The following is a 17,126-nucleotide window of genomic DNA, read 5'->3' as shown; positions in this document are numbered from 1 at the left end:
GCTGTACTTTTGCTGTCTGCCACCATGTCGGTGCGTAAAAGTGTGTTTATGAAGTACCTGTGTTAAAACTTGCAGCAGTTTCAAAAAAGGTAAAATGCATCAATAGTGGATGAAATAGTCATAAGTACCCATAGTATTTTGCCTATATGCAAATTATTAAAGGTATGTTTATTTCGAAGTTAATGTTTTCAGATTTGCCCCTCATTTCCATGTGCTCAGGGAGAGAAGGGCCTGACAGTAAGGGATGTGGGGGGAAAGGGCTGCAGGGGTAAGACACTGGGAGGCAGCAGAGGGTAGGTACCTGACCCCCCCAGACTTATTTTCCTTGTTGTAGCAGTTGGAGGAGGGACAAATTCAAGGCAAACCTGCAATAAATAGATTTTAGAACTTGAAAATTATAACAAATTTATAAAATTTCTAAACATAGACTCTAATAATTGGGGAGGTCATCTTTTATTCAGCATCATCTTATATTTGAATAAATATGGTAGGTCAGCTCACTAGTACCTAGGAAGAGAAAATGGGATGAAAATCAAATAAAGATATTGTAATAGGTCTGTCTTCTCTGAAGTCATGCAAGTCCTTTAACATAAAGTGAAAGCTTTTTCTCCTCTTTCATATGAATTTGAAATGGCTCAGTAGCATGTTGTAGTATTCAAGATTTATATACTGAAGATATATACATAAAGCTAGATCAGTAGACAGGAGTACACCACAAAAACATAGTACTAACATCTTCCTCATGCTCAACTGTGCAGAGAATCGCTCCCAAAAACTCCCAGCATGCAAAACATAAGTATACATTTGCAGGTGTAAAACAAGCCACCAGATGGCATTTTCAGATCAAACAAATTTATGTTATTCTTGCCTTTATACTTTAAACCTCCAATTTTATGAGCCTAGACAAAGTTGTAGACCTAAAAAGAAAACAAGTGAAATGCCTTGATTTTAGTAAGTCTTCAGTTAACCCAGTTGTCCAAAATTATTTAATGTATTTCTAGCTGGGCGAGACAGAACGTAGGAGTTTAACAAAGCCTGATTCCAACTTAGGGGAATTCTTACATTTTTTTTATCTCCTAGTTAGAGCTGTGCATTATTCAAAATATATTTACCATGCCAGGAAACGCAGCTCAGAATTCGACTGGATGATTATTCCTGCTAATTATGAAGTGACTATTGAATTGCCCATCAAGAATGATGGGGATGGGAGTAGGGGAAACAGAGTGCCACCACCCCATGCCGCCGTCACCTCCCAGGAGCAGGGGCAGGAGGGAAGCCTGCTCTGCTGTCCCTTCCATCCCCCTCCACCAGCACCCTGTGCTGCCACCGCCTCCAGCACCGCTGGCCTTGCCCACCCCCTAGCCCTGGCCCTGCTCCTCGGAGGCAGCGGAGCGCTGCCATGGCAGCAGGGATGGAGCGGGGGGGGGTTGAGGCCAGTGGTGCTCCATCCCCTCTGTCCCTGCTGTCATCATGGCACTCCGCACTCTGATTGCTTGTTTCACTAACCAATCAGAGTGTTCCAAGAGCAATACACACAGACAGACAGACAGACGGACTAAGCCCTTTATTATATAAGAATGCATATTAAAAGGATCCATAAAATAATGAATAAACCTAATTATGTTTGGATTCCCTCACTGAGCTAAAGCTGATTTTACATCAGTTTATCTGTATATGTAGCCTGTTACTACCTTGAACTGATGCCCTGTCTTCTGTTCTGCAGCTGGTCTGGTACTGAGCTCTGAACATGAAACTCGTCTAGTTGAAGATTTATTCCAGAGTTATAATAAAGTGGTGCGCCCAGTTGAAGATCATCATGATACAGTTGTAGTCACAGTTGGACTGCAGCTTATTCAGCTTATTAATGTGGTACAGTATAAATTATTGTGCTCAACTCTTTAAGTCAGGGTGCTCAACCTCCAGCCTGCAGGCCAGATCCAGCCTGTAGTATTGTCATCTGGCCCATGGGGCTCTCTAGAGGTCCAGAAATTTGGAGGTAGGGGAGCGATGCCAAATCTCCAGACCCACAAGCAGCCATGGGCCCTGCATGTTGGATCTGGTTCTTGATTCTAGCCTGCAGAGCTGGCCAGGGGGTGGTGCTGGGCTCCCAGGACCCAACCCCAGCGTGTGGGGGGGCTAAAGTGGGAGTTCCAGGCCCCAGGGCCTGATCCATTTTTATAGACAGGCCCCATATCACTTACCTAGCCTGTGGGGTCAAAAGGTTGAGCGCCACTGTTTTAAGTGATTTGTCTTTTGTTCTGAATAACCCTCTTTCTTCCTTAATCTGTATGTTTGCGGTTTTTAAGGATGAAGTGAATCAAATTGTAACAACCAATGTACGCCTGAAACAGGTAACTCTTAATCCCATTAATCTTTGTATTCCAATCTGAACGTATACAATGGATCAATTAGGAATATGCTAGTCTCCATAAATTGATCTCTTGCACACACACGCTCATACGCGCACACATGATTTTCTGTGATAATTTCTTAAGCAAGTTTAGATGGATGTCATAGATGACTGAGGGTTTCTTTCAGCAGCATAAGAACATGGCTGAGTGCCTAGGGCAGCAGCTGCACACTTGGGCAGTGGTGATTTCCAGTTTCCGCTGTCACCATGATTGCAATTGTGCAGCTGTGGCAAAAGCTGTTCTCCCCCCTTCCCCCTACCCATCCACCCCCGTTGGCACCTGGGGAAGTAGCCTGTCTCTGCACCCTAGTTATACCACTAGTTTCTTTGTAAGACTATGGAACCTTGAATTTCTATTTGCCCTAAAGAGCCACTGAATAACATTGAGGTCTGTGGGGGAAAAAAAACGCATGAAAAATGTCTTCTTTTGATTAGTGATTCAAGCAATGAATTCGTGTTAGAATTAGAATTAATCTCCTTTTAGGTTTTTAAGGAAAGTGTTATGTATTTTTAAACAAAAATAAGGAAATGGTAGAGGTACACAAGTCAGTGCTTTTGTGCCTATTTACATGTGTCAAAGACATTTAGTAGCTTTTTAAAATATTTACTTCCAGCAATTCTGATTTTCACTGGCTACAATTATTCTTCTTTAGCAATGGATAGATGTCAACTTAAGGTGGAATCCAGAAGACTACGGTGGTGTGAAAAAAATTCGTATCCCATCCAGTGATATCTGGCGCCCAGATCTTGTTCTTTATAACAAGTGAGCAGTCTAGATTGCATGCAGTCCCAAATGAATTACAGAATTTGAGCTTAAAGGAAAGACACCAGTGGTCAGGTTGTTTTTCTGCTATAGCTGTTTGAAACTATTTATTAAGTTGGTCTCTTGTGTATTTATAGAGCTGAATATCTGCACACTAGATATCCAGCAGTCTACCTCTATAGCAGTGGTGGACCTTGCTCTGCTTCCATCACTGATCATGTCTCAGAAGAAGTTTTCCTATGAGCATGCTACCAGCTGGCCTGATTCCAGCGTGCTGGGACTAGGGAAATAAAGAAGCAGAAAACATTTCTATTCTTTGAAGAGCAAGAACAAATCCTTGTAGCCTGATGACAGTGGAGTTGCACTGTATTACCTCAGTCCTGAATTTGATTCCTACATTTTGTAATCCAATGGGTCAAATTCTCCCAAATTACACAAAAAATAACTATTGCCCAGCATTTTACTCTTTCTATGTTGTCTTTAGTTTAATGTTATGCTAAGCATATGCCAATCCTGTCCATATCGTTGTTAACGTCCTTTCCTTTTGCAGTGCAGATGGTGATTTTGCTATTGTTAAAGACACCAGAGTTCTTTTAGAACACACAGGCCTGATCATATGGACACCACCAGCTATTTTTAAAAGTTACTGTGAAATTATAGTTACACACTTTCCATTTGATGAGCAGAACTGCACTATGAAGTTGGGCACTTGGACATATGATGGTACAGTGGTTATTATCAATCCGGTAAGAAACGACTTTATAAAGGGGAGTATCAGTAGAGACTGAATATTTTGATTTGAATGTTTTCTGCTCATCCTTCTTTAGGGAAGTCTCTGTTTTAAATTTTAACTGTAATCTTCTTTTGATTGACAAATAAACAGTCACTGGAATTATTTACTATTCATCTCAAAATGTAGAATGTAGTAGGAAATATAAAACTGTAATGAGCTCTACAGCAGTTAACAGCAGAACTAAAATTCTCAGATCAGTATAGCTCCATTGGTGTCAATATAGCACCTAGACAAAAATATTAAGATTCATAAGTACAGGCCTTATCTCTTAACTTCAAGGTAACCCTCTTAGCTGTAGAAGCATTACAATATAGCATTATTGAACTAGAGAACAAGCACTTGTAAATGGTTAGAGTCCCCCAACCCTACTTTAAAGCTATATAACATCATTAGTTACCCTCCCTTATTCACCATAGCAATTAATACTGAAGTCTCCAAATGCCACCTCCAGCTCTCATTCAAAATTGCCCTTTTTGTTTCTACAATTCTGCACACACTTGCCCGGCTCTGTTCCACAGACACCACCAACCTATCCTCTAGCTCAGTGGTTTTCAACCTTTTTTCATTTGTGGACCCATAAAAAAGTTCAAATGGAGCTGAGAACCTCTTTGAATTGTAGGTATGGTATATTCAGATACGTTTGATTGATCAGAGTTATTTTTCATGGACCATCTAGACATGGTCTGTAGAACCCCAGGGCTAGAGACAGATGTTACACATAAACTGGTTTAACATAAACTGATTTGATAGACGTTACACACAAACTTATTTGGCTCAAACAGGTTTATGCAATGTCTGTCCCAGACCCCTTGCTGGTTTAAGTTAAATCAAAGTTCCCCAGCATCCCAGCATGCTCTCTGTATGGGCGGAGCTCTCTGCTCCACAGCAGGGCTGGCCCCTCCCCTCTGTTCCCTAGCTGGAGCTTGACACAGATTTGAAGGCACAGCAGGGTCTGCCTGGCTTCCCCATGCCCTCCTCTCCACCCCCTCTCACCCCTCACTGCTTAAACAGAGATCTCTTCCTCCTCTCTGCCACAGCAGGAACCATAGCCAGCATGTGATATGCTAGGTAATGGTGTCTGAAACTCTCTCCCTGTTCCTTTCTAAGCTGGTTCCTCTTGCTTAAGCTATTACATTGCACGTTTCCTTTTTTTCTTCAACTTGTTTATAGCTGACTCTCTAAAGTATTTTGTTGAACCACATTTAAAAGGCAATATATTAAAATAAAATAACATAAAAAGGAAAGGTTGGTTTGCTTACAATACCAGACACAAGATTTGTTTATTAATCCAATGAGTCTGTGATGAGGTTGGATAACAATTCAATGAATCCAATTTTAAGAACTCTCATTTATCCTGCCAGGAGAGTGATCACCCAGATCTGAGTAATTTCATGGAGAGCGGTGAGTGGGTGATGAAATACTACAGAGGCTGGAAGCACTGGGTTTACTATGACTGTTGTCCTGACACGCCCTATCTAGATATTACCTATCACTTCATCATGCAGCGTTTACCTCTCTACTTCATTGTGAACGTCATCATTCCCTGTCTGCTCTTCTCATTTTTAACTGGGTTAGTGTTTTATCTACCCACAGATTCAGGTATGTGCATATATTCATTTTACTGTAGTAAGTACCTCTTTAGGCACTGACAGAAGTGATATTTGTTGCATGATTAGAGCCTTGAAAGCACTCTACAGCCATGCCTTCACAGAAAAGCATGGCTGCAGAGTGCTTTAAAAGTGCCCAAACACATGACAAATTAACCCACATTTAATGGGGGTTCAGATGAAGATGCTCCCAGGAGGAGTGCCTTCATTAACTTACATTTGTCCCTGCGATGCTGTCTGCAGGATGGGAGGGGGGAAAGGTAGGAGAAGGAGCTCCAGTCTGGGGTTTGCCCAGCCTGAGCTGGAATATGTAGGTGGGAAGACTGGAGCCATCCCCCCAGGAGGGGGGCTACAAAATACCCATTCCCCTTCCATCTCCCATCCACCTGCCCCCTCCACCCCCAGCACAGACCGGGCAAACCCCAGACCAGAGCTCCCTCCCCTGCCTTCTCCCCCTCCCATCCTGCAGACAATACTGGAGTTGGGGGCATGGCTAGGGGAGAGAGGCTGTAAACAGGTAGCCTCTTTCCGCTGGATCAGCTTCAAAGTGGAGCTTGATTTCCCACCCACCAATATCAAATAGTGAATGCTTATTGAGTTGAGGGAGTCACTGTAACTCATGGCACTTTCTGTGAAGTACCATGAGTTACAGTGGGGAATTGCATGCCTGTCAGCACCCTTACTCTCAAAGGAACTCATGACAAATGCCATTCCTCACAACTAGCCTGGTTCTGAGAGATCCTCAGCAGCTATAACTCCCACTGAGATCAGTGGAGAGGTGACCAGTGCTAGTGCCTGCCAAGATCAGGCCCATAGACTAGAATGATAACTATAAGCCTATCTTTAAAAGTTCTGAAACTGCTGATTTTTTTAGTAAATTAGGCTGATCCTGATCCTTTAGACATCAATGGCCAAATGTCTATTTAACTTCAGTGGCAGCAGGATTCAAACAATTGATTTTTGCCTTGTAATATATTTAATATATTAGCAGAATGCACAATAAACAAGTTAATGGTGCCATTGTAACCTTTGAAGTAGTGTGTTAGCATTGTGGGAGGAAGATTATCAGTTATTTTCTATTGGCTTCCCTGATGCCACAAATAAATTAGTAACCCTGGTTTCCTCCTGGCCTGTAGTGTGTCCCATGGTTAACCCTGAGGAAAAAAACACCTTTTTATTGCAATGCGTGCCTATGCTAAGTTAATTTTAATCCATGTCTGGAGTTTTCCCTATCTGTTAGTAATTTAATTCCCTTTAATGAAGGACTTCAACTAGAAGATGAAGATGACTTGCAACTAGACTGAATAGACAAATAGTATTGTATTGTATGGATTGGTTTTTGTCATCCTTACTCCTTAAAATCTCAGAGACTAAGTTCGGTCCAAGAACAAATGCTGTTTTGTCCGTCCCAATGTAGGATTGCCATGTTGCCACCTGGAGCAAAACTAAAGCATCTAAAGGAACTGAGATCAATCCAGTGACAATTTGCTATGTTCAGTTACTTAACTCCTACAGATCTTTGGAATACATGTTACAAAGAAATGGTCAGTGCTTTCAATCTGTCAACAGACCCAGTCATGCTGTGGCAGAGTCAAGCTTGAAGCTGAAGGGTGCTTATAGAAGTGCAGTGAGGCTGCTCCGACACGCTGTGAATACAGCATGTTGGAGCAGACTTAATTTACCGACTCTGCTGGAGTGTGGTAATTACCGTGCTCCAGCAGACTCCAACATCACAACATGTATCAGCATTCCTGTGCTGAAAAAAGGGGTGCTTTAACTAAACCTCGTTAAAGCCGCCATTTTTCAGCAAAGGGATGCTGATATACATGAGGCTCCAGGTGTTTTAATTAGAGCAGCTCTTGTCTTGGAGCTGTTCTAATTAAAGCGTCACCCCCCGTCCCCCTCCCTCGGAGCCTATACATACATGCCTGAAGGTTTTATCCAACCTTGGTTCTTCCATAGTGGTACAAGGACAGTAATGACAGAATAGCTTGATTCTCTTTCTTGGGTTGTGAGGTGCTATGAAATAGTATAAATGTACAACAGCCATGAGATCACATTTCTCTATTTGAATAACACTCTCTTCACTATATGTTGTTATGATGTTAACTGCAATGTTGCTTATTTCTTCATGGCAGGTGAGAAGATGACTCTAAGCATCTCTGTTTTGCTGTCTTTGACTGTGTTTCTTCTGGTCATTGTGGAGCTGATTCCTTCTACCTCCAGTGCAGTGCCCTTAATAGGCAAATACATGTTGTTTACCATGATATTTGTAATAGCTTCAATCATCATTACAGTCATTGTAATCAACACCCACCATCGTTCCCCAAGTACTCATACTATGCCACAATGGGTCAGAAAGGTGAGACTGATTATTTACTGATAATTTCTCTGTTTCAGCAAAGCACTGAGTGTTTCACTGTCAGGCTTTCTGATAAAAAAAACCAAACAAACCTGAAAGCATTGGAGAAGTGAATACATTACACTGTGTCAATTTTAAGGGATGGAATTAGAGCCAGTGTTTACTCATTCTTTAGGGGGAGAAATATTGTATCATACCTACTTTAACAAAACAACTCTAAGTGAAGTATCGCAATCCAGGTAAAACTCTGGGTAGACAGTATCAGGGCTTCCCACTCTTTTAAATAGCTAAATGGTCTGTGCCTAGATTGACTTTCAAGGGAAGGCAGATGAGACAAAAGGAGGTGCCATCAGCAAGCACAGAGAAAAGGAAATAGGACACTTGTACTTGGGTTAGGTTAATTATGTAGCTCCTCATGAGAACCTGTGAACAAGGCTGCCCAGCTGGTGGCCTGAAGGCCAGTGCTGCTGCTGCTTCTGCTGATGTACAGCAGAAAAGGGTCTATGAGCAAGCTGCACATCACCATTGCTGCCTCCACAATTGTGGGGGCAAGGAGATGACCACACACTACCTGTGCAGTCCATATGGCAGGTGAGTCACGATGGCAGGTGACACGATGAGTCAGAGTCTCAGCTGTTGTGTTTTGACATAGCTCCACTGAAGTTAGTAGGATTGTGCTAATTTATGCTAATTGAGTATCTTGTCTGTCATATTACACTTCACTGAAATATGGGTATATATTTTATTTGGCAGCAGAAAATTGTTTCCAGAAAAAATGTGCAACAAATTCATGGATGAATGGGTCTGCCCCGGGGCATTTGATTTTTACAAGACAAGTAAAATGTGAATAAGGCATGAGTTATGGCATACTTCTGAACAAGGAATTTCTATCAAATCCAGTAAGGGAGATTATTTGATAGTTAGGAATTTTTACTTTGTCTTACTGATGTGACACTGAAGCAATCTTTCTAACCTGATCTTTTTTAGATCTTTATTGATACAGTGCCAAATGTTATGTTTTTTTCAACAATGAAACGGCCGTCCAGGGATAAACAAGAGAAACGGATTTTTACAGAAGACATTGATATTTCCGAAATCTCTGGAAAACCAGGTCCTACTGCTGTCAGCTTCCACTCCCCACTCACCAAAAACCCAGATGTGAAGAGTGCTATTGAGGGAATCAAATACATTGCGGAAACAATGAAATCAGACCAAGAATCCAAAAATGTAAGCCATTTTTTTGTACAATACATCTCTTGCTTTTGAAACGATATAATTTTTGGCAACAAATCTTTCCATTTCTCTCAAATGCACTTCACATAGTGTCTGCCTTATTTCAGAATCCTGTTTTATTTTTCTTGATGTAGTCAATAAGGAATGATAAATAATAACTGCAAATTACGAATGAATCTTGGCCAAAGGATTGTGTGGCTAGCTTATGTAGCACTGCTAATTTTTTCCAAGTGTAATACTTGAAGTCACAGAAGGAGTGATTGAGAGGACTTGAAACAGTGTCAAGGAAATTAACGTTCCAGAAGAGTTTCTTACTATATCTTTGTAAAGTAATTAGCAGCTTCCAGCACATTACCACTAAAAAGGTGGGGGGGAAAAAAACCTAAACAAAGTTAAGTGCTAACAGAAACACTTTTTACCACCTCAGAGTTCTTAAATGTGACCTGTAAATGTTAACTCCAACTATGACGTACTATTATATTTTGTACTGGATACTCCAAATAATCCTTTTGAGAGAGGCACATAATAAGCATTTTTTAGAATACTTACGTTTTCCACATCACTAGCCAAATGAAGGCACAGACACTCACAGAGATAGGTATGACAGCTTTTCCTTGAAAAATCTTGCTTTCCCCCCTCCCACAGAAAGTTAAGTATCTGTGCTGAAAACCAAGGTTGAGAGAGCCAGGCCACAGGGAGTCATCATTAAAGGCAGGATCAAAATGTAGGAATATGACATGCTCGGTCCAATGTTTAGTACGCTACATCATGTGCCTTTTACTGCTTTACTCCCAACACATGCTACTCAGAATGGCAGCCTAAACAGCACCTGGCCTAAAGGGCCTTGCAATAGTCCCAGTTCTGGCAAGCATAAATTGGCAATCATTGTCTCCCACAGCTGTGGATGGGATTTAGGTCCCTATAAAAATAAGGGGCCTTTAGATGAGGTAGAAACAGATCCATAGATTACTGCTGGGTGAAAAAAATGGAGCCATATGAACAATAAACTCTTCAGTCTCTGACCAAACCAAAACATAGTTGGGGCCAATAAATGCTTTGGCTTTATGTTTTTAACACTTAAAAATACTGACATTGCCTTTTTAAAATAAAATTCAAATGTCATTTTGAAACATTTTAAATGAAACATTTTTAGTTTTTCAAAATGAAAAAAAGAAACAAACTAAACTATTTGACCTGAATCTGCAAATAGTTTCATTTCCCTTGAAAATGCATTTCTGGTGAATAAATTGTTCACTAAAAAAAAATCCCTTACTTATAAGGGAACCATGAATGACCTACAATGTTCACTCTAGAACAGAGGTGGGCAAAATATGGCCCGTGGGCCCACCAAGGGGTTCTGTCTCACCTGTGGTGGGTCCCTCGGCCCCACCCAGCCCAGGCACAGGGAGCCACCCAGGCTGTGGCACACATGGCCAGTCCCACTGCCCCCAGGCATGTGGCAGAGTGGAGGCAACACAGCAGCCAGACTTGGCTTCCTGGCAATCCCTGTGGCAGCAGCTCACCCTGCCCAGCTGCCACAGCCAGTGTCTCTGCCATCACTGCTGGACCTGGCCCCACTGCCTGGGCACCCTGGCCCATCAACCCTGAACCTACTGTGGTGGGCATCAGGCGGAGCAGGTGGATGGGGGTCTCCATGGAGACCAGCCTGAAACCTCTGCAGGCAGAACATGTACAACTGGGGGATGGGATGGGGCCATGGGCAGGTGGGGAGCGGCGTCTAGGAGTGGGACAGGCAGGCAGAGGCTGAGGCCGGGATCATGGGGTAGTAACAGTGCGAGGCTGGGCCCTGGGGCCGAGCCGCGATCCACTCCTGGCACATCCTGCCCACAGAACCAGCACCTGGGGCAGGGATGTGTGGGAAGCAGATCACATCTCTTTTCTAGACCCTACCCCCCGCATTGTTACCACACCACAATCCCAGCCCCACCTGCCCGTCCTGCTCCCGGATGCCACTCCCCACCTGCCCGCAGCCCAGCCAAGCACACCCTGCCCACCGGGGTCCCAAGCTGGTTTCCATGGAGACCCCACCCACCTGCCTGTCCTCTCTGTCCAGCACCCCCAGCAGCGGGTGCAGGGCAGATGGACCTAGGGCTAGATAGGATCAATTGCTGCTCCCGCCACCCCCTGCTATGCTGAGCTGAGTCAGCACCCCTCTTCCCTGCCTCCCTGGCCCACAACAGTTTACTAAAACTCTTAAAGTGGCCCTCCAGTCCAAATAATTGCCTGTCTCTGCTCCAGAGGCTGCCAGCACATTGTATTGCACAGTAGAGTGTGAGAATGGGGAATGTTCAAGAATTTTGGTCAAAAATATCAGGACAAATCCCTGATGTTATGAAATGAGCACTATGATCAGCCTAAAACAGGGGTGCTCAATCCCCAGCCCATGGGCCAAATCCAGCCTATAAAGCCATATCATTCAGTCCCCAAGGCTCTCTGTGGGTCTGGAAATTTAGCAGAGGAGCAGCAGCGGCAATTAGTACTGCCACTGCTCCCCCACCACCAAATTACCAAGCCCCATATGGCTGGATCAGCTCTAGTCCCACACACCAGGATTAGATCGAGGCAGGCAATTGCTGTGTGCTGGGATTAGGCCCACAAACCAGATCTAGCTTGCAGACCGATGTGGCATTTCTCATCCAACCTGGAGTGTAAAAAGGTTGGCACCACTGGCCTAGAACACATAAGACCTCTGGTTTTCAGGACTCAGTGAAAGGAAAGGATGAAGGATTAAGTCAGTCTGGATAGGCTAGGTGTTTCAGAGCACTAACCTATTCCTGTCAGGAACATGAGTATTTTTCCATACTAATATTTGAAACCAGAAAAAAATCAGTAATTGCTCAAATGCACACAAGAAACATAGCTTCTAGGAATTTCTAACTATCTCTTTTCTTTTAATCCCAGGCTATGGAAGAATGGAAGTTTGTTGCAATGGTAATTGATCATCTTCTTCTTGGTATCTTCATGTTAGTTTGCATTATTGGAACATTAGCTGTATTTGCTGGTCGTCTTATTGAATTAAATCAGCAAGGTTGAACATGTTGTATACCCCTGGTCTGGGGAGCACAGTTTTATTGACAGCATTGTCTTTTACTGAATACATTCTATTGTGCCACCCACTGTATTCAGCCCAGCAGTCTGAAGTTTCCACAGGCAAGAATTCGTTCTCACTGGGAATAAATGGGGAAGATAAAACTGAATCTTACACATTTAGCATGTCTGGGCCACTTCTTGAAGGCTTCTCTTTCAAAAATGCACGTTTTTGAGCTGGTAGTTTGACAGCCCTGGGGAACAGTCTGCTACCTGTTTGAATACATTTTAATGCTAATTAAAAAACCCTAAAATATATAAATAGAACGTTTACTTTAAAACCCCCTCAAAGCCAAATTCTGTCCCCAGCTGCAGCCTCCACCATTATCTATCAATAAAGATAGGATTTGTTACTAACATGCTTTATCTGGGTTTTAAATCAATATCTAAACTTTTAGGTTGCAAGCTGATTTCAAAGCTCTGCTGTGTGCGTTCTGTATTGGCAGTGTCACAAATTAACCTTCCACTAGCAAGACATGCCACAGCAGAAGGCTTAGACATGCCATTGTTAAGCTTAGTTTTCAAATACCACTCAGAAATGACTCGTGATAAGTGCTTCTGTTCATGGGAACTCTACTTGGCTCTGTATGGAGGAGGCAATTTTACTGTTAGGCAGTTATGGAGAGAATCCAGCCCAGTGCAATGAATGCACATGTGCATTTTTTGCTGCCCCATTTCCCTGGAGCCAGGGCAGGCACGGCTGCAGGTACCAACTGTAGAGGGAGAATTTGCACCTTTGGCACAGAGTCCAGTTCTATGATTGGCTCAGAGAGCCAGTGTAAAGGGAGCTAGCTGTTAGAAACAGGCTAGAAGGATGATCAGGATTTAAAGCAGTCCAGTAACACTAAGCCTTCTCATCTGATTGCAGAAGGCTGTTACCACCACAGTTCAGAACAATAGCTCAGAAAGGACTGCTTGCAGGTAAACGTATTGCTTCCATTCCCCTGACTAGCCTCACAGAGTTCCCTGAACAAAGCCTGAAATTTTATCTTGTATGCAAGGGGAGTTTTACACAGAAAGTCAAACAATAATCCTGACTCCCATCAGGCATCCCTCAAGTGAATGAAACTTGTATGAAGTTGGATTTCCATAACTAGATGTACCAGGTCTTCTTTCCGAGCCCAACATCACTGATTCCCTTGCATGCCTCCCTCATTTCAGTCTTCCAGTCTCTATTGAATGGATCATATAAGTATATGAATTCAGCCTCTACATATAAATTCTAGGTTGAGGGATTTTTCTTAAACTGTTTGTTATGAGTATTAGTTAAAATTCTAGCTATGTTGATTTTTTTTTTTTTTTTTTTTTTTTTTTTTTTTTTTTAATCTTGATGCACAGATAGCATGGTATTTGTTTGACTGGTTGTTTAGAACTAATTTGTGGAGATTTGTATTTCTGGTCAATTTTTTTATGAATATTCTCTAATATTGATTTAAAATATGTTCAATTCACCTGCTTTCATTTTGTTCACTGATTTATTATCATACAAAAAAGGTATTGAGCATGGGGGAAGAGAATCAAGTTGTTTATTTAATTATACATTCAGAGCTTGAGCATACATGACTTGATGTGTCCATCTAACTAAAATCAAGAATCTCACTTTAACCAGAAATCAGAATGATATTCCCTGAAAGTGTCTGGGTGCAGGTTAGCCCAGGGTACTTGGACACAACTTTTTATCTTTAGATTGCTGGCTTCAGTCCAGTCCAGTTGATTCATAATTGTTTGGTGACTGTTGATTTTCCTGTGTGCAGACCCAGTTTTTATCATTTTTAATTATAAAGTGACATGGAAGTGTGGCCTCTGGCACATGGCCCTCCCATGGTCAGCCTGCCTTGCTTGTTAGTATGGAATGGAGGGAAAAAGCCATGGCCCTGATTCCCCGCTTTTCTCTCATCATGGCTGCCATGGAAGTCCTGAGCAGTCCTCGCATCAAGGTGAATGGAAAGACTACAATTGTGACAGGGCCCTATGCAGGGCATAACTCCTTGTACTGCACTAGCACAAAGCTCATTCGTCTTCCTTAAATTAGTGCAGATGGAGCTCCATGTTCAATGTGGTAAATTAGCTGAAGTGGAACCCCGTGCTTCGACAAGTAGACTGCTTGATTTAACTAACTTTGTGAGCTCTACTATGCAGTGAGGGTGTAGGGGCAATATTGCCTTGGGGCAGTGATTCTCAACCAGGGAACCGCAGCACCCTGGAGTGCCTTGAGAGCCAGCCTCTCAAGGGTGCAGTGGGATGCTGCACAATGTTATCACTGTTACAAACATACTGCACAAGATAAACCCAGAGTTTTCAAGTATGAATCCATAGCATTAAAATATTCTGCCCCGTGGTGAGTTTTTGCAACAGAAGAAACATTTCCTTCTGAGTTTTTTAAAACAGAAGAAACATTCTAGTATTTTTCTGCACTCAAAAAAGAAAAGAAAAAAAGAATGAAAACTAAGAGCTGGCATTTTCTGAGGGGTGCCTTGAATCTCAGACTGCTGAGAACCAGTATTCCAAAAGTGTGAGAACCCACTGGCTGAAAACCAAGCCTTAAAAGACACACACACAGAGTACTGAAAATCAAAAAGGCAAACCTGACCCTGATCCAACTCCCTCTGAAGTCAGCAGGAGAAATTACCCCATCCATTAGTACTGGATTATGCCCTAAATGCAAAACACTGTTTCCTGTCCTCTGATAGTCCATGTATGTGGTGAGGTTTCCATGAATGTATCCCCCCTGTATACATCATGCATTCTTGTGAAACGTTGTTTCCTTTTAAGTATGTTTGCTAAGGGAAAACCACTCAACCAGTGTTAACAATATTAATGTTAAAGCAACAAGGAATGTTTGTGAGATACTATTAAAACCAATAAAACTATCATTGTTAATGCATTTGTTTAAGCCTGTGGTACCAGAAGAATCTCAGGCGTAATTACCATCATGTTACTGCTAGATCAGGAACGAAACAAACTGGCAAGAGTATGGGGAAATATTTTTCTCCTACAGAGGTTCTACTTGGCATGAATAGATAGAGAATTCAGTCCCCAGTGCTGTTCAGAAGGTAATTTAATAAGCGTGCAAGTCAAATTAGAAAAATGGACATCTCTGTATACAGCTTGATTATGTTGATTCTGTGGAAAATCTAATATGGGCAGATATTTTAAATATGTTTGACACAACTGTGAAATAAAACTACACCATTTTGAGTAACGGAAAATAAGCAAAGCAAACCTACTGTAGTTTTTCAAATGTTGGACAGCAGCTCACTCTTGTGGTAAGACAGAGTACTGCTGCTTTCATGAGCGGTTACTGCAGAATTTTTAGTAAATATTGACTTGGTGTAAGCAACAAATATATATATTGTTTTCTTGCAGATGACACAATATGAGATTCTCCCTCTGGTGGTTTTTTCCCCACAAAATGAACTAAAGTGAAAGGTTAAGGATTTAAATGAATTGCTACTTATTCAAGATAGCTGCTTACATCAGCAGGATTGCTATGATAATTACTGTAAAGAATTTCCAGCCACTTTAATTTTAAAAACGTTCTGAAGATAATATGTGAGTTGTTCTGTCAGAATACATTGTGGGTTTGGATGAAAATATGCAACATACGCTGAGACAAATTCACCTGTACCGCAATTTAAAGCTCTGTTGAACTATATGCTTGGTATTTTCTGTCTGAGCATCTTTTTGATGAGCAGCAACCCCAAAATAATGACACCTAAATTTGCTGTCTGATTTAGTCTTGCCATTTGCAACCAATGTTCCAATGGTTTCAAAAGGGAAGAATGGATTGAATTCCTTTTGATCAGAAGGGAATCTCCCCCTTGAATCTTGCCATCCTCTTATACTGGGGATTAATTAATTCCATCACTTTTAATTCCAAGAGTGCATGAGAGGAAAAAAAAGGTATCAACCCAAAGACTTGAACCCAAAGACTCACCTTTGGTAAGTCAGCACCCCAGGCCTTGGGTTTACCCAAAAACTGCATGTAGCCACCCTATGCTTACAGACTAGGTACACTGTCTAGAGTCTTCCATTGGTGAGCTTATGACCACAAATTAAAAATAATGCCCTTTTAAAACAATGGCGTTCAATGTTAACATCAGGAACAAAAGATAACATTAAAAGGGGGGATTTTAAAACAAAAGATATCTGTGCACATGCCTATGCTACCTACAGTTTAACCATACTGCTGATGGGGACCCTTGGCAATCAGATTTTCCCCTGACTTTCACATGGCAAAGTCTAGATTTTCAGTCTCTAAATCCTAACACTCTTCTTGAGGACATTCTCCTTTCATGGGGACTGTGATGGGTCTACAGGCCTCATGAGGGGCCAGGAGGGAAACAGTTAACTAGGTAACTGAGGATTGGGCACTGCCCAGTCAAGATACAAGGCATGACAGGATTTCAGATAAAAAAGGGCCAGAATGGAAGTCAGAGAACCATTAATTTGAGAGTGAGTTTGTATGGAGGCAGCTGGCTGGGCTGAGATCAGGTAGCTGAATTGCTGATAGGTTTAGGATTGACAGTTCATGGACAAAGTACACCCGGGTGGTTACATGCTGGAAGACTGACTCTGACAGGAATCAGAGACTTTGTAGAACCAGTTGCTGGCCCTGACTAGAAGCTGGCTTGGAGAATGATAGAACAGAGGTAAAATGGAGATAAAAGGGGATGTGGATTCAGAAAAGGGATTAGACAAATTCAGGGAGAACAGGTTCATTAATAGCTATTAAATAGAATAATATGGGATGTATCCTCTGACATCCCTAGACCAATGATGGTTGATGCTAGGGAGGGTATCATGATTATACTGTACATGTATGTACAAATACACTCCTGCTAAAGCAC

The 17,126-nt window shown here is 42.1% G+C and overlaps 1 protein-coding gene across 1 annotated transcript in view; it reads left to right on the top strand.

The window, feature by feature from the left end:
• Window positions 1-13,522, top strand: part of CHRNA1 (cholinergic receptor nicotinic alpha 1 subunit) — a 16,935-nt gene extending 3,413 nt beyond the window's left edge. The window contains exons 2-9 of the mRNA XM_006020803.2: window positions 1,724-1,869; window positions 2,307-2,351; window positions 3,064-3,173; window positions 3,724-3,919; window positions 5,328-5,565; window positions 7,712-7,935; window positions 8,923-9,162; window positions 12,091-13,522. Coding sequence (XP_006020865.1) covers window positions 1,724-1,869; window positions 2,307-2,351; window positions 3,064-3,173; window positions 3,724-3,919; window positions 5,328-5,565; window positions 7,712-7,935; window positions 8,923-9,162; window positions 12,091-12,222 — 1,331 coding nt within the window. The 3' untranslated portion in view covers window positions 12,223-13,522. The remainder of the gene's footprint in view (window positions 1-1,723; window positions 1,870-2,306; window positions 2,352-3,063; window positions 3,174-3,723; window positions 3,920-5,327; window positions 5,566-7,711; window positions 7,936-8,922; window positions 9,163-12,090) is intronic.
• The last annotated feature ends 3,604 nt before the right edge of the window (window positions 13,523-17,126 follow it).

The sequence above is a fragment of the Alligator sinensis genome, unplaced genomic scaffold, assembly GCF_000455745.1.
Source record: "Alligator sinensis unplaced genomic scaffold, ASM45574v1 scaffold321_1, whole genome shotgun sequence".
In the NCBI taxonomy this organism is placed as follows: domain Eukaryota; kingdom Metazoa; phylum Chordata; order Crocodylia; family Alligatoridae; genus Alligator; species Alligator sinensis.
Note: the sequence above shows the minus strand (reverse complement) of the source record. Positions and strands in the feature narration are given on the sequence as shown.